Raw genomic sequence first — 23,820 nt, forward strand, 5'->3', positions numbered from 1 at the left:
AAAAATAATATAATTTTATTTTTTTTTTTCTTTAAATTTTTTTTAACTTAACTTTCCAATAAAATAAAATTTTAATTTTAGTAGATCCAATTTTTTTATTAATAAATTTATTAATTTTAATTTATTAATTTTAATTTATTAATTTTAATTTATTAATTAAATTTTAATTTTATTTTTTAATTTTTTTAATTTTAATTTTAATTTATTAATTTTAATGTATTAATTTTAATTTATTAATTTTAATTTATTAATTTTAATTTATTAATTTTAATTTATTAATTTTAATTTATTAATTTTAATTTATTAATTTTAATTTATTAATTTTAATTTATTAATTTTAATTTATTAATTTTAATTTATTAATTTTAATTTATTAATTTTAATTTATTAATTTTAATTTATTAATTTTAATTCATTAATTTTAATTTATTAATTTTAATTAATTAATTTTAATTTATTAATTTTAATTTATTAATTTTAATTTATTAATTTTAATTTATTAATTTTAATTTATTAATTTTAATTTATTAATTTTAATTTATTAATTTTAATTTATTAATTTTAATTTATTAATTTTAATTTATTAATTTTAATTTATTAATTTTAATTTATTAATTTTAATTTATTAATTTTAATTTATTAATTTTAATTTATTAATTTTAATTTATTAATTTTAATTTTTAATTTTAATTTATTAATTTTAATTATTAATTTTAATTTATTAATTATTAATTTATTAATTTTAATTTATTAATTTTAATTTATTAATTTTAATTTTATTTTAATTTTAATTTATTAATTTTAATTTATTAATTTTAATTTATTAATTTTAATTTATTAATTTTAATTTATTAATTTTAATTTATTAATTTTAATTTTAATTTTAATTTTAATTTTAATTTTAATTTTAATTTTAATTTTAATTTTAATTTTAATTTTAATTTTAATTTTAATTTTAATTTTAATTTTAATTTTAATTTTAATTTTAATTTTAATTTTAATTTTAATTTTAATTTTAATTTTAATTTTAATTTTAATTTTAATTTTAATTTTAATTTTAATTTTAATTTTAATTTTAATTTTAATTTTAATTTTAATTTTAATTTTAATTTTAATTTTAATTTTAATTTTAATTTTAATTTTAATTTTAATTTTAATTTTAATTTTTTTAATTTTAATTTTAATTTTAATTTTAATTTTAATTTTAATTTTAATTTTAATTTTAATTTTAATTTTAATTTTAATTTTAATTTATTTCCTGAATTTCTTTTTAAGAAAAACTTTTTAATTTTTCCCTGACTTTGTAATTTTTTTCAAGGTCATCACCATAATTAAAGTTTCAAATTTAAATAAAATAAGGAAAAATTATCACATGATGAAAAAAATATATAATTTAAAATTAATTTCTCTCATTTAAACTATGCGGAGATCGTCAAGCAGCACATTTCCATGACAAAACAGCAATCCAATTGTCTTCTTCGTTTTGTCGTAGTTTTAAAACCAATTTATTCTCCATATTTCAGATGAAGATAAAATTTTTTTTTGGGAGATGAAACTTTTCTCCTTTTACAGAACGTTGAAGCTAATTGTCGACAGCCGAAAATCTGATGGACGGATATTTAATTGAGATATTTCATGTCATTCGGCGGCTCCATACTCCGCGCGCACTTTTCCCTTTTGAATAATATTCACTGCAGGAATCTTGTTCTCCTTTTTTTTCGTTTTCATTTGTCTCTGGCTGCTTGTTTGTTTGTTTGCTAGCAGAAAAGTTTGAATTTCATTTCATGCAAAAATGATTTCAATTAAAGTGCTTATTTATATATTTATTAATTCACGGTTGTGTGAACATAACAGACACTTGTGATAATTACATTCAGGCTCGTTTTTTACACAACGACTTATCTCGCATCTGTACAAATTTGTTTTTTTTTATGCCATTCTGTAACGGGAGAAGAGACGAAGAATTGCACAGAGCATTTTTTCAAGTATTTGTTCATTTCAAGCGCGATCCTTATGTTGTCGTCTGTGCTGCTCCGCTGTTTGTTTGTTTGTTTGTTATTTCAGCAAATAGTGAAGATCTTCTTTTTTGCTTGTACAAGAGCCATTCTTGGTTGTAAAATGGTCCTTTTTGATGATTTTTTTTTTATTACAACGACAACGTTAATTATACGAAAAAGTGCTTCTGACAAGAAAAAAATGCACTTTTTGAATTTACATTTGAAAAAATCCAACAAAAAAGCTTTTTTTTTGTTCATGTCGATGACACTCCAACGTAGCAAGAACATTAATTGGCCTCTTTTTTGAGCAAACAACGTTGAAACTTCTTTATGACAAACAATATCGGGTTTTCACCTTTGACAAAAAAAAAATTGCTAGCCAACTAAATAAATTTTCCAACCATTGTGGAAACACAGACGACAACGACGAAGACATTAAAATACTCAACTTAATCCCCAAAGATCAAAAGATTAAAGGCAAATCACCTAATTTATTACCACATCTAACAATAACTGCTATTTTATACACAAGCAAATAGTATCAGGCAGTTGGAAGGTACGTGTAAGCGAAAGGTATGTATGCGTGCGAGGAGAAGTGGATTCTATTGTACCGCAAATCAACAAGTTTTTCAACAGCATTATTATTTTTTTTTCTTCCAGTTTTCTTTCTCGTGCTTGTTTTTTTCCTTGCGATTCTCTATGAGGGTGATGATTTCTCTTTAAAGAGCTTTTACTACATGTCTGGCTTAGATGTTAAGATTTTGCACGCTATTTGAAATAAACAATGGCTTTGAGGAAGGAATTGAAATTTTAAACGTTGAAGGCTTTTAAAGGAATTTACCAAATGAGAAAGTAAGACGTAAATTGCTCGAAAATATTCAACAGTAGCTTTAGAATTAAGCATCTCGCAGATCTAAAATTTCATTAAAACAAAACACGTATAGTAGATTGAACTTTTTGGGGACTGGATCTTTCAAAAAAAAGTTTTTGGGTCTTATTTCAGAGACTTACTTTTGCAGATGATTTTGAGTTGACCAAATAGCTTTAATAGTTCATGTCAGATAGCCTTCTAATGAACTCTTCTGCAAAAAAGTAACTGAAATAAACCCAAAAAGCTTTTTTATAAAAATGTCCCCAAAAGTTTCAATTTATAATACGTGTTGTACGTACAACTTCCTATTTAACGAATTGGTTTGTGTTCACGAAATTCGTTATATAGCAACATCGTTGCTGTATAGCGAATTTCAAAAATAACCCATTATACAACTGGATTTTTCATCCCAATGCACATTCAACATTTTTGACCCAAAGCGCATTTAAAAACTTTGACCCGATGCACATTTAAAATTTTCCCCCAATGCATAATTGAAAATTTTTACCCAATACACATTCAAAAATTTCGCCCAGTTGACATTTTGAAATTTTTACCCCAATTAACATTAATTACTATCGTCCCAATGCACATTTTGGGTATCTAATCCTGCTCAAATCGTAAAATTCGTTATAGCAACGATGTTTTTCGCTAAATAAGGATTCGTTATATAGCAACTTCGTTAAATGGGAAGTTGTACGTATTATAATGGAAAGTTAGATCCGTCAAACGCTTAAATTCTTGAACTACTGATGAATTTACTTCAGCTAAAGTTTTAGGTCATCTGAAGGTTTTTACGACTTAATCGATGGTTTAAGTTTATTTTGGTTTAAGTTTTATATTTGTTTTGTACTCCTTACTTTTACTTTTTCGATGGATCCATTTTTTACAGATGATTTTTTTTGTATTCTATGTTCTGTGTTTAGTCATTTAGTGCGACGAAAAATTGGATTTCATATACATTTTCAAGTTCTCTAAAAATTCTCTCGGGTCAGTCGATGGGCTCGTCACATAACTTGATATCAGCATTTCATTAAAAAATAAATGGCATGAGATTTTTTGATGGTTTTTCGTTAGTTCGTCTTAAAATATTCGAAAAAACCTAAATTTAAAATTCTAGAACGAACCAAATGGATTTTAGACATTTTTAGTTCATTTGGGTATATTATAGTACCTCTTTGACATACCAGATCTTACTAAAAATGCATAGAAATACTTCGGTTCGTTCTATAATTTTAAATTTGGGTTTTTTGGACTACCTTAGGCCTAACTAATACAAAACCATCAAAAAATCTCATGCCATTTATTTTTCGATGAAATGCTGAAATTTTCTGATATGCTTCTTGAGATACTTTGATTGTAGTCTTTCTAAGTCACAATCCTTACCTTCAAGTTCTTTTATGATTTGATTTGTATTTGAGCGTGTTATTCACCTTTTATTCGAGAAAACCTGATTCAATACTTCAAGTTCAAGTTTTAAAGTTCAGGACAGAAATTAGATAAAACGCAAAAACCTTGAGCTTTAGCAACTAATGTCTGACAGCAAAGGTCACAGACGCGTTTATCCATAAAATCCAATGAACTCGCTCATAAATTGTCATAATGATAACATCCCTTCATCATTTCATTTACTTTCACATTAAATATCTGTCTAGCAGCCGACACAATCTGTGTGACATGCCACATGTAACAGACATTTCCCACTCATTTCACATCTGATAAGTGTGTGGAAATGAAAATAAAAACTTTTTTTTTTTGCAAAAATTATGAGATCAAACGAAACGAATTAGTAAGTAGCAGTAGAGGTGATAATAATGATGATGATGACTATGCGTTCACTAATAGGCGAAGTGAAACGCCCTCATAAGTTGCGGCTCAATCGCACAAAGATCTAATGATTATTTGTAATTAAATCGAAAACTTTTACTTACAAGACATACGTTCCTCCTCCTCCATATCCAATGTTAAAGCGTGCCATTATTTTATGCTAAAACGTGTGAGAAATTGACTGACAGACGATAAAAATTTACATAACATGATCTAATCTTAATATTTATTTACACAGACATTGTAACACCAGATGATAGTTTGAATTTTAATTATTACGACACAGCTAAGCCTTTTATAAAACCCTATTTTACATACATTAATTATTATTTCGTTGCAGATGAGGGTTCGAAACACGACTTTTGAGACATTTTTCCAGAAAATTATTAGTTAAATATTTCTGTATTATTTACTCTCAAAATATGTTTCTTCAATTTTTTTCCCTCTGCATAAGTTATTTTCTGCAAAAAACAACGTGTGAAGGGAAGAGTCATAAGATGCCAAAGCAAAGCTCATGTTTAAGTCATTAAAAACTAATTAAAGATGATTTATTCTACTTATTAGTTTTTCAAAATGAGAAAAGTCTGTCTCTCTCTTTCTGTTTGTAACATCGTCTGTTGATTCTTGCAACATTATAGAAAGAAAGTACGGAAAATATATAATTGAAGTTAGTTAATATTTGCTCAGAAAAGTTGTTAATCTGCAAAGAAAGAAAGAAAAAAGTTCACAGATAAACTCAGAGACACAGATTGAGAGCAACTGACTATGATGGACGACGACGCATGTAACAGATTTCGAACCGACCGACATGGCAAATTGAATTCCAAATTGCATAAGTAACTAGGTAGGTAGCTACGATTACCGATTAAGTTATCTGCGTTTTTTGCTCTATTGTGTTATTTTTTTACAATTGCTTTGTTAAATTGGGTTTCTTATGTTGATTGTCGGTGAAATTATGTAAGAAAAATGCTCTTCTAATAGACCATATATGGATAGATGGAATAAGAGAGAGATTATATTATGATGAATTGGGTGAACATTTGCGTGCAATCGTTCATGCGAGAAAGTAATTGAGTCGAACGACAAGTATGTGACAATCATAATATATCGTGATGAAAAATTGTGTCAAGTCAAAGTGCGGAATGTTATTGGCAATAAATTTATGAGTGATTTATCAGTCAGTCAGTAGTTGATAGAAGAGTTACAGCAGGTGAGTTTTTTAATACTGGAATAAGAGAAATAATTCATCCTTTTGTAGGTGAAGAAAATCTAAGGGCATGAAACGAGATTTGAGTGTTGTTTTCAATTAAAATATCCATTAGATTTGCTAAAGCGTTTGTTACAAAGAAATCAACTAACTGATCAAAGATGTTGAAATGGATTCAAAGAAATTCCAATAGTTTTAGGAATTAGATAGGTAAGTAGTGGCTTACACTGCGCTCTTAAAAGAATCCTTTTGTATACTCTTAATTTAGGTTGTTTTACATCAAATTTGACCTATTGCTTATGGCACACTTGGTCTAGTGAAACGACAGGGACAAATAAAATTTTTAAAGGACGACATTAAAATAATTTTTCGGTTCTCCTTCAAAAAACTGGCAATTATCGGGAGGGCGTCGAACTTTCTGCATCTAAGGATGATTAAAAAGAGTCCTCTTTACATTATAATTTGAAAAGGTAAGCTTCTTAAGATAGTGAAGGTCATAGTTTTTAATCTACCATCCCAAATGGAGGCTCTAAATTTTATTTCAGCTCTTCTTGCTTAAATTTAATACCATAGTTCATAATCCTTCGCTCTTTGTTGATTCCTGTAAGACGAAGTTAAATAAGCAGTTGTAAAGACATTTGTGATTTTTGTTAAGTTGATCGACATTTAGACATGAAACGAAACATAATAAAACGATAAACAGCCAAAGTGCGCCAAAAATATTTAACTTGACTCGTATAATGGTCTCAAGTTCGTTGAACGGTCATCTAAACTTGTAGTGCAAAACCTCAATAGATCTAATTAGTTGACCTGAAATAGAAAAAATATATTAGATTGAGTCTAATAGCTTAATTTTACTTACCAGACTTCTCCTCTTGATCCTTGAAATCAATACCTTACTAATTTTTGACCCTCAACCTCATTAGAAACTGTCAGCTTGACGACTCAATATCCTAAAAATTTAAAAAGCGCAACAATCGTGTCTTAATTTTTTCAAGAACTTACCTTGTGATAATTTGAACACTTTACCAAACAGTTAAAACTTAATTTGCACTCTATAAAGTTTAAAATTTTCCCTACTGATAAGCGTAATTAACCGATCTCTTTTACACGATTCTCCCTCCATTAGTTTTAATTAGTCACTTTTGCAACCACGCAAGTTGTAATCAATAATAATGATACCACCAACATATTAACAAAAATATCCATTATTGAACAATTTTGCAATTAGAAATATTCAGTGAGCTTTGTCGTTTATGACGTGATAATTGCTTTTCAGGTTAAAAATACGTAAAAAAAATCGAAGTTTTCCTACAATTGTATCAGCTGCTGCTATTATTATTATTACTTAATCCAATTATTTATTTTTCTATTATGTTATTATCTCTCTTTTGTGTCTGCCTGCCTATGTGCGGCTGAACAAATCACGATAAAGCTTCGATTTTATGAATCATGAGCCGATACACGTTTTTGTGTTGTTATTATTAATTTAATGAAACCCCTAAATAAAATATCAGACATAAAATCCCTAATGTTTAATGTGGTTAGTAGGTTACCTCTAAATATTTCTATTCATATATTTGATATTATGCGATCGAAATCCGATATTCTCGCTCTCTCTCGTTACTCTTTCGTTGAAACTAGATGTTTGTTGTGTTATCGTTTTATTTTAATGAGATGATTATTATTTATTTGACGTTTGGTGGTCATTATCGTAGCATTTAGAATTTCACTTTGGTACGAGTAGCGAGAAGATGCTGATGATGTGAAAATGTTTGTGCGAAAGACATTCATGAATATGGAATGTTATGCTACTTTGCTTACATAAATAGTATTATTAATGATAACATGAGTTGAGTGAGTGATTAAATAAATTTAGTTAAATGTAAAATTTTGGTGATAAGAAGATTAGTTTTCATTTCCATAATTAGCACGAATGTTTTGGTAAGTAGATTTTTGACAAAACTGGCAAATTTACGGGTAGGTCAAACAGAGGAGGTAAGAATTTTTTCAATATATAACAAAAATTTAATGATTTTTTTTAATTAAAGGATTTTAACATACCTAGGCACTAGAACGTCAAGCTGGATGAGAAAAACTTATAAAAATTTGATGGAGCCACAATTTCTTATATAATTTATAAAATCGTGGAAAGCTGTGGCTTTTAAATTTTGAAAGTCATCATGGAATCAGCTTAGTTCAGTGGTTAGCGTATCGAGCTGTCGAGCTCCAGGTCGTAGGCTCAAGGCTCAAAATCACGAAAAACTTTTCTGACTCCAATCGTGCTTAAAATTTGGTAAGCTCTTTTAGAAAACCTTTGAGGTTTTCTAAGAAAGCTGAGTGAGAACTTATTAAAATCTAAGACATATTTCTCTGCGTTCACTGATCGATAGAGAAACAAGATATGCTTTATAAATCTATGGTTGGGTCGTGCATATACTATTGTAGCTCAATTTTGATTTTGAACAACGAGACTGATTTGAAAGAATTACAAAAAGTGCAAAACCAAGCTTTAAGATCACTGACTGAATTAAATCGGTATGCTAGAATCTGTGATATGTTACAACAAACTGAATTATTGAGAGTCAAATAGAGAATAAACTTTAATGTGCTTTTCCTTATAAATGTGTTAAAGGTCTCTTGCTCAATTACCTAAGAGTAAACATATCACATGTTGGAGACGTTCAGCCTTACCTTTTGAGAAGAAACAATCAACTAAGACCATCAAATAGGCTGCTAAACAATTCAGTATTTTACAAGGGATCAGCATTATACAACGAATTATCAAAAACCTGTGATATTAGTGAACTAACATTGAATCAATTTAAAAAAAGAGCAAAATATTATGTGATTAAAAACATTTAAATATAGTAAACTAGCCCAAATTAAGAACATGAAAAAGTAACATATCATCTAAACGATGGAAAAAAATACAACAACAACAACTGAGAAAGCTTTTTTTTCCTTCAATGGGTTGGATGTGCTCCTGCAGCCAGTGCTCCATCTTCTGCACTTCGACGACAAGCGGATTTTTTGGCAATAGGACCTGAGGCTATTAAATCTTTTTCAACAATTTTTGGAGTCAATTTTATAGAATTTTTTTCTACAGAAATCTCGGAGCCTGAGGCTGCAGCCTTTCAATGACAAAAACTCTTAAACTCGTTAATTCTTAATGAAAAGCTTGGAATTGATATTTTTTACCTTCGATCTCAAATTGCATTAATAAGTATTCTGATCCATGGACTCACGATAAAAAGTCAATCCTTATTTCCTCTTTCCAATTATGTACATGATTCCAGATTAAATTTATTAAAATCCCCTGTATTTGCTTATTTTCACATATTTTTTTTTATCAACATTTCCTCCAATCCAGACTAATTTTAAATATTTAACTTTTTTTTCTTCATTAGACATTCTGTGTGTGGCCAGACTTTAGAGTGCTCCATTCAATACATCTGCGCACTTTTTCGGTAAAACATAAAATTAAAAATGAAATAAATTTGCACAAAAAATGCGGGATTTAATAACCGAGCCACAAAACGAACGAACGAACAAACGCACTGCGTGGTTAGCTCATAAAAAATTAATAACTGGATCATTTTTTTGATGTGTATTTTTTATTTGAGGAGATTTATTAATTTTTTCTCCATTTCATGTGTTAATGCGGTTTCATGTATGTAAAAACAAAAAAATGCGGTAAAAGTAAGTTAAATACTTAACAGAAAATTATTAATAACTGTGGTAATGACATCAATAAATGTTTGTTAAATATACCTGTGTCAACATTAATTTTCAATTCATGTTTGAACGAGAGGCATCCTTCATCAAATTCAATGAATGATTGTCGGTTTGTTGGTGTGTGTGGCGAAAAGTGTTTGTGGAGTGCAATGAATTTATTTGATTTGTTAAACAGGATTACACTTCGATTCCTGGGACAAATATTGAATGAATACGTGTCAAACGAAATCTCAAGTGGGCTATTATTTATTTCCATTTCGAAAAGTGATGTCGTTCAAGTTTTGTGTTCAAAATGTTAGAAAATCAGATTGATGAGTGTTAACGGTAGCAGGAATGAATGCGCTTCGGCTCTTTCGTTCATTATCCTTGAACCACTTAGAGATGAAAACTTTTCTAATATACACACAGACACATGTAAATATTTGTGTACATCATTCTTCATCACAACTGTGTGGAAATGTTGAATTTCCAACAAAAAGGAATTCCAATTTCCTTTGTGTTATATTAGATTCTCTGCTTTTGACTCGTGTAAAAAGTACTATGATAGCTTGGCACGAATTTGTGTATATGAGAGAATGAAAACCTCTTGAAATCTAGATACAAACACATATCAAATGAAGAACATTTCAAAGTGAATAATAAACGCATAACAATTCACTCTAGATTAGCTTTCAACCTTTCTGTCTCTCCTTCTTTTGTATCGAGGAAGAGAGGATGAACATTTTTTTATGCATCTATGCAACTAGATAAGTCATTCATTCATGCAATTCATGCAAACTAAAATATCTAAAAGACAAAAAAAAATAATAAGATTAGATACTAACCAACAAAAATTGTGCTTTGGGGCAAGATTTTAAAATTTTTATTGGGCTTGAATTTGAAAATGTGCATTAGGGCAAATGTTAAAATATGGATTTCGGTGAAATTTGACAATTTTTATTAAGGCATAAGTTTAAAATGTGAATTGGGAAAATATTTTAGAATTTTTATTGGGCTTGAGTTTGAAAATTTGCATTGGGGCAAAGTTAAGAAAATGGATCGCAACGAAACTTAAGAATGTTTAATAGTAATAAGTTCATATAAGTTCAGAATGTGAATTCGGACAAATATTAATAATTTGCATAGGGGAAAAATTTTTAAATGTGCATTCTGATCAAATTTTAATGCCTCAATATACATAACAAAAATTTGTCCCAATACACAATCTATATTTATACCCCAATGCACATTTAAAGATTTTCTCCCAATGCATATTCATAGATTCTGTCCCAAAATACATTCCCAAGTTTTACCTCAATACAAACTCTTAATTTTCCAACGAAATCGCCCCAACGAACATTCTGATATATTGCCCCAATACAAATTTTGAAATTTTGCCCCAATACAAATTTTAAAATATTACCCTAACTTATTTTAAGTGTAGAATAACTATAAAATTTTGAAAGGCTTTCAGTTAAGACCCCAAGACCCCTTAGGACCATTAAAGAGTCTAAAAAAGTCCCAAATTACCCACTGGGCTTCAAATTTACTAAATCCAGTCACCCTCATGATTGCTCTTCTTTTCACCTCTATCTGTTTGGCATACTTTTGCGTCTGATATGCAAAAGTTGTGACATCATCTTGTTAAAGTCGATGTGTAAAGAGCTTTCAATTATTCATACAATTGCACACAGTCTCTTTCTCTTTCGTGATACATTTCAATGCAAATATTTATATGAGTTTTTTGATTTGCTTCTTTTCATTGTCTCGATATGCAAAAGAATGTATGAGAAAAGAACATCCCTACATGACTACTGAATCTTTTTCAAATTACGTAACTACCAGTTAAAATTTTGTTAAAAAATCAAGAAACGATGACCTGAATTGTAAACTTGCGAATTTCTAAATAACTTTATATTGTTATATTTTTTTTTATGACTGTATGCTTCACTGAGGCTATCTGATTGTTTTTAAATTAACATATAAGTTACTGGTTGTTGCGTCAATTAATTGTTGCAAGACTCTCTCACGTTTTGTACTCGTTTTTAACCTTCCCAGACACATTCTCGATTTTAATTTCCCGTCAAAGCGAAAAAAAAAATTTTTATTTATTCAAAAAACTTTCGTTCAGATTAATTTTTTAAAAATATTTTTCGGGAAATATGTTGCACGACGAGCAACAAAGAACGGACAATAACATCGAAAAAACGCAACAACAGTTAAAAGCAAACAAAAGACTCAATTATAAGTACAAAAAAAAAAACAATAAAATACGAAGCATTTGATTGCATTTTTGTTTCACAGTTGATTGAATTTATAATAAATCGCGCAGCATATACATATATAATATAATAATAAAAACAAAATAAAATAATCGACAAATATTTAGTGTGGCATGTACCTTACTAGCGAACATAAAAAAAAAATAAAATTCACGAAAAAAATTGCAATACTGAATTTTTTTTTGCTCGCCCGACAGACACTGACTTTGTTATTTGTCGCGCGTCATACATGAGCATGAAGTTGTATGGTAACATTGAAATATTGACCGAAAATATTTTTTTCTATTTTTTTTCCGTGAATATTTAAGAGAGAAATTTTTTATTACTACCTGGTAGTGGGTCGTTGCTGTATGTCTGAAAATAAAAATAAAAAAAATAACGAAAAAAAATCACCGTTAATAAAGATTGCAATCGGAATCAGATCACAAAGTGAATCAAATTAGTTCATTAAAGTTGTAAATTTTATGGTTTTTTTTTCGATTTTTATCTAAGTAATAAATTTGTTGGGAGTCAAGGTTACGAGTTTCACCTCCTTAAAATTTTTTTTTCGTGCAAAATCGCGCTCAGTGGGAAATTTCAAGAGCTTTTAAGTCAAGAATTTCCTTGAGCTGCCAACTTTATTCCGGTCAACAGCTGACAAATTTCAATAAAACGCCCGTAATCGAAAGCTAATTGTTTCAAACAAAAAACAATCCACAAGTATTTATTACAGTATTTATGTTTATCGGTAGCAAAAATGCCTTCGAGTCGTTACCTTTGTGTAAAATTTTTACAGCGTTAAAATATAGTTCAACTAATAATAGAGCAACGAACATATTGATAAATTATTTCTAGCTGTGGAATTGCTTTTAAAAGGTGGGTGTGTGCAATTTTTGCTGTTTATCGAAATGTAACTGCTTTGCTTTGCTATGGGTCTCCAAAGGTGTTTATTGAGAATGACTAAGAAATTTTTTAAATAATTTTTCGAAAAAACACATCAGGGCTGAGTGACCATATTCAGAAGGTTTTAAAAATTTAATTAATTCCATTTAGGAATTGTGGTTTTGCAAGAGTCTTTTTTGCAAGGTTTTGCAATGAATTTGATGTTTTTTTTGAGGCATCCGGAATGGAATTGTTGAGTAAGGGAGAATATTTTATTACTTTAAATGGATTAAATTGATGTTCATTGATTGATCTGCAATTTTTTGAGATTTTATTGCAATTTTTTTTAAATGATGAAGTTAAATTCTTTGAATGTTAAGTTGTTCATTTCAGTATATTTTTATGGATTTTTTAAAATGTGAAAATATTAAATTTATTAAAGTTGACAATTTATTGGAGATCATAAACTTTAAATGCATTTTTTGAAGACTTTTTATTCTTTATCATAAAAAAAAATATTTTTTGAAGACTTAAGAACTGTAAACAGCAGCAATAAAAATAGTGTTCGGCACATGCTGCATGTAAAAAAACCATGCATGCATGCAGCATATATGTCGACATGCATGCTGCATGTATGCAACATACTCACAAACTTCAATAGTCCAAATTTCAGTTTTTTAAAGTTTTAATAATTTATTTATTATAATTTATTAATTTTTTTATTTTTTTTAGTTTTTCATAATTTTAAAATTATCATATCGTGATATCGAATACCGATTTTCACATTAAGACATATTTAAAATCTAAGTAATTTTTTACCATTATGTAGCTTAACCAATCTGAAAAATATCTATTTTCGTTAAACTATAGTTCCATTTTTTTTTTCATTGAAACTTTTCCATTATTGATAGAAAAATGTAGTCAAACTCTTTTTAAAATATCAAAACTTTTGTTCAAAAATAAGATAAATCTTAAAAAATTCAATTTGTCGTAATGTTTTTAAAAGCTATTTAACCCAAAACATTTGACTTTTATTGTAACGGTCTTTAAAAGCTACTAAAAAAAAATAGTAAAAATATTTTATTTTTTTTTCTTAAAAAAAATTTTATTCTCATATTTTACATGTCGACATGTAAATTTTAGGCTGCATGCATGTCGACATATATGCTGCATGCATGCATGCCGACATGTATATAGGGAGAACACTAAATAAAAATAATTTAATAAAATAAATTAATATTTTCGATGATATTTTTTGGTTTCTTTAAATTCAAAAGCCATCCAAAATTTTATTATTTTATTTACTTAGGTGAATAAATTTAATATATCCATTATTTGTCGCCCCCACCCCTTCGATTTTGTCCAAAAAAATCAAATGGAAAAACAAAAATTAAATTAAAAATTTAAATATTTTTGACACTTTTTAGAAAAATTACTGTTTACGTTAAAATCATACAAAAAACAAAAGAAATTGGCTTTAAATCAGACGTTTCCAATTGAAATGTAAAAAAAAAAATTAAGTCACGTGACCTAAATTAATTTTTTTCAAAAAAATTTATTTGGTGAGATTTTGTTTGATTTTTCTGAGTTCAAATTTGGAAATAATTTAAAGTAAAATTAGATAAATGTTAAGAATTATCGTTTAACGTCTAAAAATGTTAAAAAATTACAATAAAAAAATTCAAAAATATTTTTTTTTATTTTTAGAATCTTACAAATATTTACTATGAGGAAAATAATTTTTAATTTAAAATTAAATTTTTTAATAACTTTAAATTTAATTTAATTATTAAAAAAATCAAGTTTTCAAATTATTTAAATTAAATATTTTATTAAATTAAATAAAATTAAATTAATATTAATTTATTAATAAATAATTAAAATATTTTTAAATTTAAATTAATAAAGCGAGATTTTGGTTATATTTGAACTATTCAAGAGCATGAGAACCTTGAAAAATCTAAATATTTACTTCTTTAAAATTAAATAACATTGAAGTGCAAAAGTACTCTTAAGTATTTTGTATTTTGTACAATTAAAACTGAGCCAACAATAATTTTATTTATTTTTTTTCTTTCAAGCTTTCAAGTGAATTTTTTTTTAACAAAATAAATTTTTTTTTTAAGTTTTATTCTCTTTTTTGAGCTTTTTATAAAATTGAACAATGGAAAAAAAATAAATATTTTAAAAAATAATTAATTAAAAAAAATTAATTTCTTACATTTTTGCTCTAAAAAAATAAAAAAAATTTTAAGCCTTCTTTAAAAAAAACTTAAGTGACAAAATTTAAATTTTTATTAATGAGCTCAACCTTGAAACCATCTTAATTTTGTCTAATTTAATTTTTTTTCGCTTATTAAAATCCTTCCAACAATTCAATTTAAGCTCCGCGAAGGTGCAAGTCATCAAAATTCCTACTAACTGAACAAATACTCGACTTAAAACTGTCAAAATTGGCTGTAATTTAATCCTTAACACCCTTCTAATTGTTCAAAACTAACTTGAAAAATCACTCAATTCCTTAAAAAAACGATCAAATTTCATGCTGCACCCTTCAAAAGCTGATCGCAGTAAAAACAAACAGCACGAAATGCTCTACACACCAACAAAACGTGCCAATAAACTTTTAAAAAAAACATTCAAAGAATTCCAATTTAATTTTATTTTTAGCGCATTTCCGATCGAGTGCAACATGAAAGCAGAGATCTTGTATAATTGCATAACGATCCGCCGCACAATCACGTGCATTGGTAACTCTTTCTTTCCTCTAGTTATTTAGCTTTAACTGCTGCATCGCATCTACACACATATCATTAATAAAAATAAAAAATTATAAAAAAAATTAACAATAAAGAGAATTAATGCTTGGTTTATTTTTTGCCTTTTCTCTCTCTCTCGTTGCCTATTTCGTACGATTTGTGTAGCAACAAGCAACGAACTGAACTGGTTTAGGTCGAAAAAGAGTCTGAACTATATTTCAATACGTGCACAACGACGGAGCGACGAACAACAAGAAAATAAAATAAAATAATAATATCGTTAAGAGTTGTTACATTGCACGCATTAAACAATTGACGGTCTACCTGTCGACAGTGTCTCGTGAATTTTTGCTCAATTTTTTTTATTTTTGTTTTTTTATCGACCGAATCGCGAGTTGCAAAATTCCAACCGAAAAAATTAATCGCGTGGCATATGTGTCACACACGAAATTTATTCATAAAAAAATCAACAATTCCGCGAAAGATGCGTTGTTGTCGCTAGAAAACGACATTAATTCAATTATTGTTATTTTTTATTATTTACCAACGACGACGACGGTCGGAAACGTAACCGCAGTCTCACATCAGCCGTTATCGAGATAAGACGCGTGCAGTACGTTATTTTGTTAAATAAATGATATAATTAAATGTTGTATTAAAAAAATCCATATACGGTAAAATTGGATCAAAAAGTGCGGTGCGCGTATAAAGTTGTAAAAAATTTTAATTAAATTTGAAGAATTTATTGCAACAAAATTAAATTGCACGTTACAACAACAACGAAAAAAATCATCAAAGCAAAATTTTGCGAAATATTCTAAGAAAATACCAACATTGATTGAATCTGTCTGTCACAATTCAATTCAATTGTTTGTGAGAAAAAAAAATAAAATAATAATAAATTTAATGTAACAACAAAGTTGTCGTTAAAAAAAATATTTTTACTCACCAAATAAAAAGAAAAATCACATAAATGATTACGAGATCGACAGTTCTTCTGGTGCTAGCAGGCTTTTTAATTAAATGCAGCTACGGACAGTACCATGAGTCGGCACATCCAACGACGCAACTCGGTCTCATCACACAATGGAACGAGATGCAATTTGTCTTTCCCACGACAGATCACAGACAAATCGCGATCTACCAAGGGAAATATATGAAAGGTGCTAGTACGCCCTTAGATATTGATCTTGATTATTCGGGTGAGTAAAATTTTTGTTTTTTATTTGGAGTGAATGGTGGTAATGAAACAAGTGCGGTAATTATTGAAAGTCGATCAAAAAAAAAACACAGGGCCGAAAATATTTTAAAATAAAAAAAAAAATTAAAAAATATTTTTATTTAATAAATTTATATTTAATTATCATAAATTTATTTATTTTTTTATTATTTTATTTATTTATTTTTAGTAAAATTTGTTTTTAATAATTTTTTATTTAATTATTTATTTATTTTTTATTTATTAAATATTTTTATTAAATTAATTTAATTAATTTAATAAATAAATTTTAAATAACTTAATTAATTTTTTTAAAATTTATTTATTAAAAATTTATTAAAAATTATTTAGACTTGTTTATATGATTTTTTTATTTTATTTAATTTAATTATTTTTTTTTTTTCATTTATTTATTATTATTTAATTTTTATTATTTATTAATTTTTTCTATCTATTATGAGTTTTTATTTTAATTTATGAATTTTAAAAAATAATTAAATTAATTAATTCAATTAAATTTTTTAATTCATTAATTAAAAAAATAATTTAAATTAATTTAAAAAAATATTTTTTTTAACTCAAATAAAATAATAATTTTATAAAATATTTAAATAAATTTTTATTATTATAAAAGTAATTTAATAAAATTTATTTTAAATTAATTATTTGAAAATTAAGCAAATTAAAATTTTCAGCCCTGCAAAAATTCAAAAACAAGAAATGAATGAAAAGTTATTAAATAATCGAGTGAGTAAACAGCAAATAGCAAAATAAAAAAAATAAATGTATAAAAATAAAAGCGGAGAATCAAGGTCACACTAGACTTTTCTTGCATTAATTTATAGGGTTACAAAGTAATGTATAGTTGAAGTAAATAACTAGTGAATGAATGTAACAATGTAAAAAAAATAGTAAAGTCGTGTGAAGTTATATGAAGCAAAAAGTTGGTAGCCACAGGGGAACGGAATTCAGTTTAAAATTAAGTGGTCAATGGATTTTTTTTTTGCGAGACATTGTAAAGCATAACAATAACAAGGAAGTATTTTTGAAAAAGGGCAGTGCGGTGATTGACTTATAATGAGAGGGCATGATTTGAAGGAGATTGAAGTTTTTGAAAATGATTTTTTTTGTAATTAATGGAAAAAGGTTAAATGTCATGAAAATTTTTTTTATACAAAAAAAAAATCTAAAATTGATTAAAAATGTTGAATTTTTTTTTTTTAAGTCTAAGAAAAAAATAAAAATAGTTTTTAATGGATTTCAAAGAATTTTAAAAATTCTTAATTTTCAAAAGAAAATCTAAAAACATTTTAAATAAACTTAGGTTTAGGTAAAAACAAAAATTGTCTTCAAAAAAAAATAATAAATTTAAATTAATTTTAGGAGTTTTCTGACATATTTAATAGAAATTTAGATTCAATAGTTAACAAAATAATGATTCGTGAATTTAAAAAAAATATTTAATTTAATTTCTGAAGTTTTTTTCGAATTAAACTTTTTTTATAGTTTCATGAATTTAAAAAAAAAATTTAAAATATTTTTTAATTTTTTTCTTAGTTTCATTTTTTTTATTTAAATATTTAAAATTATTTAAAATTAACTTTTTAATTTTATTTTAAATTTTTTTTAGTTTTTTTTTTAATATTTTTGTTAAATTTTTTAGTAGCTAAAAAAGAATTTTGAAACCAAATTATGTAAAAATAATTTAAAAATAAAGCCAAAATTTTCCAATAATTTTAATTTGTCAGAATTTTGCTCAAATCATTTTTTTTTAAATATTTTTAAATGCACAAATCGACTTTTAAAATTAAACTAAATGAACATAAAAGTTCATAAGAGGTCAAAAATTACTAAAATTTAGACCAAATATCAAAAACCACTCATGAGAACTTTTGCCTTTTATTGATTTAGATTAAATAAAAAATTAAAGGCAAAAATTCTTATACAATTCTGTCAATTTTCCGCCTTTCAATAACTTCAAACTCACCATATCCGTTGAATTTTGTTCCCCTGTGCTTATGATTAATTAAGCACAAAAGAGTGACCAACATTTAATTAAAGGAATTGACATTTAATTCTGTCGCGACATGATCGCTGCGAACAAACAACCTTCTCGCATACTTGACAACATTTTTTATTTTTTGTTTCAGATACGGGACGATCACGATTATTTGTCACTATACCACGATTTGGTGAAGGCGTTCCAATTACCTTAGGAGTCGTTTCGACATCCTTCGCCACGAACGAATCCGTGCTTCATGCTTACCCCAGTTACGCTTGGCAAGAGAGTCACGGAGCCAATTGCGATGGAATTACCTCCGTTTTCCGAGTTGCCGTAAGTATTTAAAAAAAAAAATATTGATCCGGCTTTTAATTTTTTTTTGTCGTCTGAACGAAATGAAAAGTTGTTTTGAAGGTGTGTCTCGCGGGAGTTTGTGTGTGTTGTGTAACGACGACGACGAATGTAAAACGATGTAAAATTATTCATAAGAAGGTCACGTGACCAGTAATTCATTAAAATAATTTTTTTTCTCAGATCGACGAATGCGGCAGACTTTTCGTGCTCGATACTGGTAGAATTGGCGATCAGCAGTACTGCCCGCCACAATTGCTGATTTTCAATTTGCGCAACGACAAGCTCATTCATCGCTACAAATTCCCGTATTCCGTGCTGCAAGACACGTCGATTCTCGTGACGCCCATCGTGAATGTGCACGATCCGCCACCGGGGAAATGTCGTGACACGCAAGTTTACATTGCGGATGTCACCACGTACCACGTGATTGTTTATGATATGCGTACGCGACGCTCTTGGCGCACGGCAAATAAATTATTTTATCCGCATCCGACGTGGGGCACGTTTGTCATTGCCGGCGAAACGTTCGACTTGATGGATGGCATTGTGGGCATGGCACTTTCGCCGAAAAATACGATTGGCGGGCAGCAGATGTTCTTCCATCCGATGGCGTCGACGAACGAGATGACGGTGCCGTTGTGGGTGCTGAATAATCGCACGGCATGGGAGAACGCTGGATATTTTGATTATTATGAGCCACGTTCTTTTGTGGTAAGTTTTCCTGTTTTTTACTCTAAAATCCATCTTTAAGGCCAATACAATTATCAAAAATGTTTTCGATTTTTTCCTTAACATTTTTTTGAGAAATTTCTTGTATCGAGTACCTAAAACGAAACAAAACGTTTGAATATTTTTTTTTAATTTTTTACCAAATTTTTTTTGAAACAGATTTTTTTAATTCAATATCTGATAAAATTTAAAAATTTTCTTACTACTTGAAATTTTTAGTGAAAATTTATCATTTAAAAAAAATATTAGGAAACTCTTAGAAAAACTAAAAAAATATTTCACATTTTTATACTCCTCATTGTCATCAAAACTAAAAATTTTAAAATTTTGCACCTCTCTTTTTACAATTTTGTACTTTTCATGATATAAAAGTTTGTTTCAATGCAGTTTTCTATCAAATAATAGAATATTTTACATTTTTATACTCCTCACTTCACAATTTCTTACTCCTCATGACCAAAAACTCAATTTTCTTAATTTTTTTAATTTCTTTTTTACAATTTCATACTTTTTATTGCGGGAAGATTTTTTCATTAACCACGATTCTCAAAATATTCTACCAAATACGAATTTTTACATTTTTGTACTCCTCACTTCACAATTTCTTACTCCTCATGACCAAAAATTCAATTTTTTTTTCATTTTTTAGTACCAAAATCCATGTTCAAACCTTGAGGAAATCAATTAAATTTAATTTTTTAAATTTTTAATTTTTTTAAAATAATTTTTCAAAATAAAAATATGAAAATTTGTACTTTTTATTTTAAAAATCTAAAGAATCTGAATTTTTTGATTAATTTGGATTCAAATCGAAAACATTTTTCAAATTTGCACCGTCCTAACCTCAAAATTTTCCAGGAAATTGGCGATCGCGGTACCCAAAGTGCTGCTCAAGCCATGGATCGTTACGGAAACATGTACTTTGGCTTAATGGATCCCATCGCAATCGCCTGTTGGAACATCAACACTCCTTATGACAAGTTCCATATCAGACTCGTATCCCAAAACGACGAAACCTTGCAATTTGCGAGTGGAGTTAAAATCATCACAAATCGCCTTGGCGAAGAAGAACTCTGGGTCATAACGAATCGTATACAAAAAGTACTTACTGAGACTATTTCCGACGCCGAAGTGAATTTCCGTATTCTCGCCATACCAACGAATCAACTTCTCGATCACAATAAACGCTGCATTGGTCCGTCACTCGAACAAAAGTTCATTCCGCTGGCAAATTTCTAAATTAATTTCTTGTACATTTTTTTTATAAAAAATATCACTTTTCGTGTGTCTTTTTGTTATTAAACGGTGCTTTAAACCAATTTCAATTACCAAACTTTTTACCATTGTGTGACAATCATGCACCGCGCAAGTAATTGAACTGCCATAATTAAGTGTAATTTATAACTTTTTTTTTGTTTGATATAGTTAATTATTTATGAACATATGTACATGTAGTAGAAACATTTTTTTTATTGTAAAAAAACACTCGAAAAATATTTATCGAAAAAATAAACCAAAAAAATGTGTGAAAACAACTGAAAGTTTATTTATATGAAATTTCTTCATTATCTCATATTTTCTGTCATTTTTTTGATATTGACTTGAAAATGTCCCGTTAACGCCGTGCCTTTTACTTTCGAAATATGACAAAATAACCGCAAGTAGGTACCAGCAGACAGTGAATAAATGATAAAAATAATCAACATTTTAATTGTGAAAAAATTTTGTTGAATTCAGTGAAAGTAAAAATCCAACGTAAATTTTAATAAACTTGAAACTGGAGCGACTAGACATGAGATTGAAAAAACAAAAAAATGAATTTGACCGCAAGTTATTGAAACCGCGTTACACTTGTCCTTATGTAAGGTTTGTTTATGCGGTACCTTTCCTTGTAGCAAAAAACAGGTAAAGTGACATTCGACAGGTAACAGGTTAGTTTAGTGGGTTGCTGTAATGTAATGTAATGGATTGGAATGCAAAATGAGGTTAATTGTTAAAAAATTAATTGGAAAAGAAGGTGAGTACTTGAACGATTTTTGGATGGACTTTGGTAAAGAAAGGGATGACATTGAAGTGTCGATGAAATTTTTCAGAACATAAATTAAAAAAAAAACTTTTCAAAAACCTCGAAATCGCATCAAAAAGAGTCCAGTGCTTGGCGTATAAGACTAACGAAATTACTCTGAGTAAGTCTCGAAATTACTCGAATACTCGAAATTACGCTTCGAAATTACTTTGAGCTTCTTATAACCATTTGGGACCTTCTGATGACAAGTTTAGGATGCAAAATATTGACGAAAAATGAGTCAGATTAACATCTCAGGAGTTCATGTTTTAATTTTTTCTTAAGAGGTTAATTTGATCCCAAAGAGGTTAACCTTATCCCTTAAGAGGTTAACTTGACTTCCTTTGAAGGAATCAATCTAACCTCTAAAGGAGTTAAATTAACCTCTTGAGGTATCATTTTAACTCTTTAAGGGGTCAGATTGATCTCCTAAGAATTTAATTAACTCTTCTAAACTAAACCTAAACCTTAAATAAAATAATTCACAAGCTCTACCAAAATTGAAAAATAAAGCTAAATGGAGTCTTTAATTAAACGAGGAACTTAGATAATTTCCTTCTAACGATTTTGAAAATGACATTAGGACTGAGATAAGTCAAGTATCTGAGATTTAATCTCAACTAACTACTAACATCAAAGACCACATATCACAAGCCATTCTGAAAACCATCAATACGATGAAAATCCTGTACAATCTATTTAACCAAAAATCAGCTCGATTTCAGAAATAAATATCAAAGGAACTATTCAAGGCGAAAAATCTAATCATCAGAAAACTGTAAGCAAGAAGATATGAAAAAGGGCTAGTGTTAGAAAATATTTAACGTATTTTAAGTTAAATACATATTATATTAGTTTAAATGTGAAATGTTCCCTAAGTTAATTGTGGTCGATAGAACAATAATTTATTTTATTAGTCAGAATTAGTAATTTCTATAAAAGTAAGGACGCACAAAATTAATAAAAGAATTTACTAGTGAGCTTTTTTTGATTTTTATCAATTAATTTACATTATTTATGTATTTTTTTTTTGAAATTATTTAGATTCGATAAGAAATTGAGCAAAAAACAAAAAGAATGAGGGAAATTTAAGAAATTATGTATCAAGGTCAAATGTAAGTTAAATTGACTTAACGTCTCTACATGAGCTAGTTGTCCCTCTAAAATTTAGATTACATAATGAGAAAATAGTCAGAAACTAGCAATTAAGAAGTTAAAATCGATAAGAAAGAAAGACCGTAAGAAAATTAAGAAATAAGAAAAATTACTAAAAATAAATAAACTTTTCAGGTTTTGAAGCCGTCATGAGACGATAGAGCTATCAAAGCCTCCTCTAACTGAATTTTGAGCTAAAATAGATCAAAGCACAGAAATCTCTAAAAAAGCTAAAAATTTCGACCAAATTCTCCTTGATCGAGATCACGATGAAGATCTGGACTCCAAATCCCGCTATCCCGAACAAACTACTCACGGCATAGTATTTTTCACGAGGGCTTAACCTTTTTTAACAAACTCCCAGCTAATATCCGCCAAATGGAAAATGTTGTCCACTTTAAAACCGAACTAAAGAAAATCTTGACTAACGACTACTGATTCGAATTCGAAACAAAAATCTGAAAAGACTACAGCTCAAAAATTATCAACAACTACTAAAATATTTCCTTAAACTTTACAATTGAAAAAACTTTCTACTGCCCAATTTCAATTGAAACCGCACAAAATTGTATAACAAAGCATGACAAACGGCCACCCAATTATTTATAGGTGTCAGGACCCTTAAAAGTAATTGATAATTGTTATATCAATTGTTCATGTAATGGAACGGAATGTTAATAACTACGCTGACGTAATGTACTCACATGTGTTCATTTCGCGCGCTCAAAAGTGAATGGCGACTCGCGAGACGCCAAAAAAAGCAAACAAACAAAAA

The 23,820-nt window shown here is 27.8% G+C and overlaps 1 protein-coding gene across 1 annotated transcript; it reads left to right on the forward strand.

The window, feature by feature from the left end:
* The first annotated feature begins 16,494 nt into the window (after positions 1–16,494).
* On the forward strand, positions 16,495–21,305 carry LOC134828889 (protein yellow-like). Its single transcript, XM_063841879.1, has 4 exons — positions 16,495–16,723; positions 18,891–19,075; positions 19,277–19,807; positions 20,684–21,305. The coding sequence occupies exons 1-4, from the start codon at positions 16,495–16,497 to the stop codon at positions 21,062–21,064; spliced, it is 1,326 nt and encodes a 441-aa protein (XP_063697949.1). The 3' UTR covers positions 21,065–21,305.
* The last annotated feature ends 2,515 nt before the right edge of the window (positions 21,306–23,820 follow it).

This window comes from Culicoides brevitarsis, chromosome 2 (assembly GCF_036172545.1).
Source record: "Culicoides brevitarsis isolate CSIRO-B50_1 chromosome 2, AGI_CSIRO_Cbre_v1, whole genome shotgun sequence".
Lineage (NCBI taxonomy): Eukaryota > Metazoa > Arthropoda > Insecta > Diptera > Ceratopogonidae > Culicoides > Culicoides brevitarsis.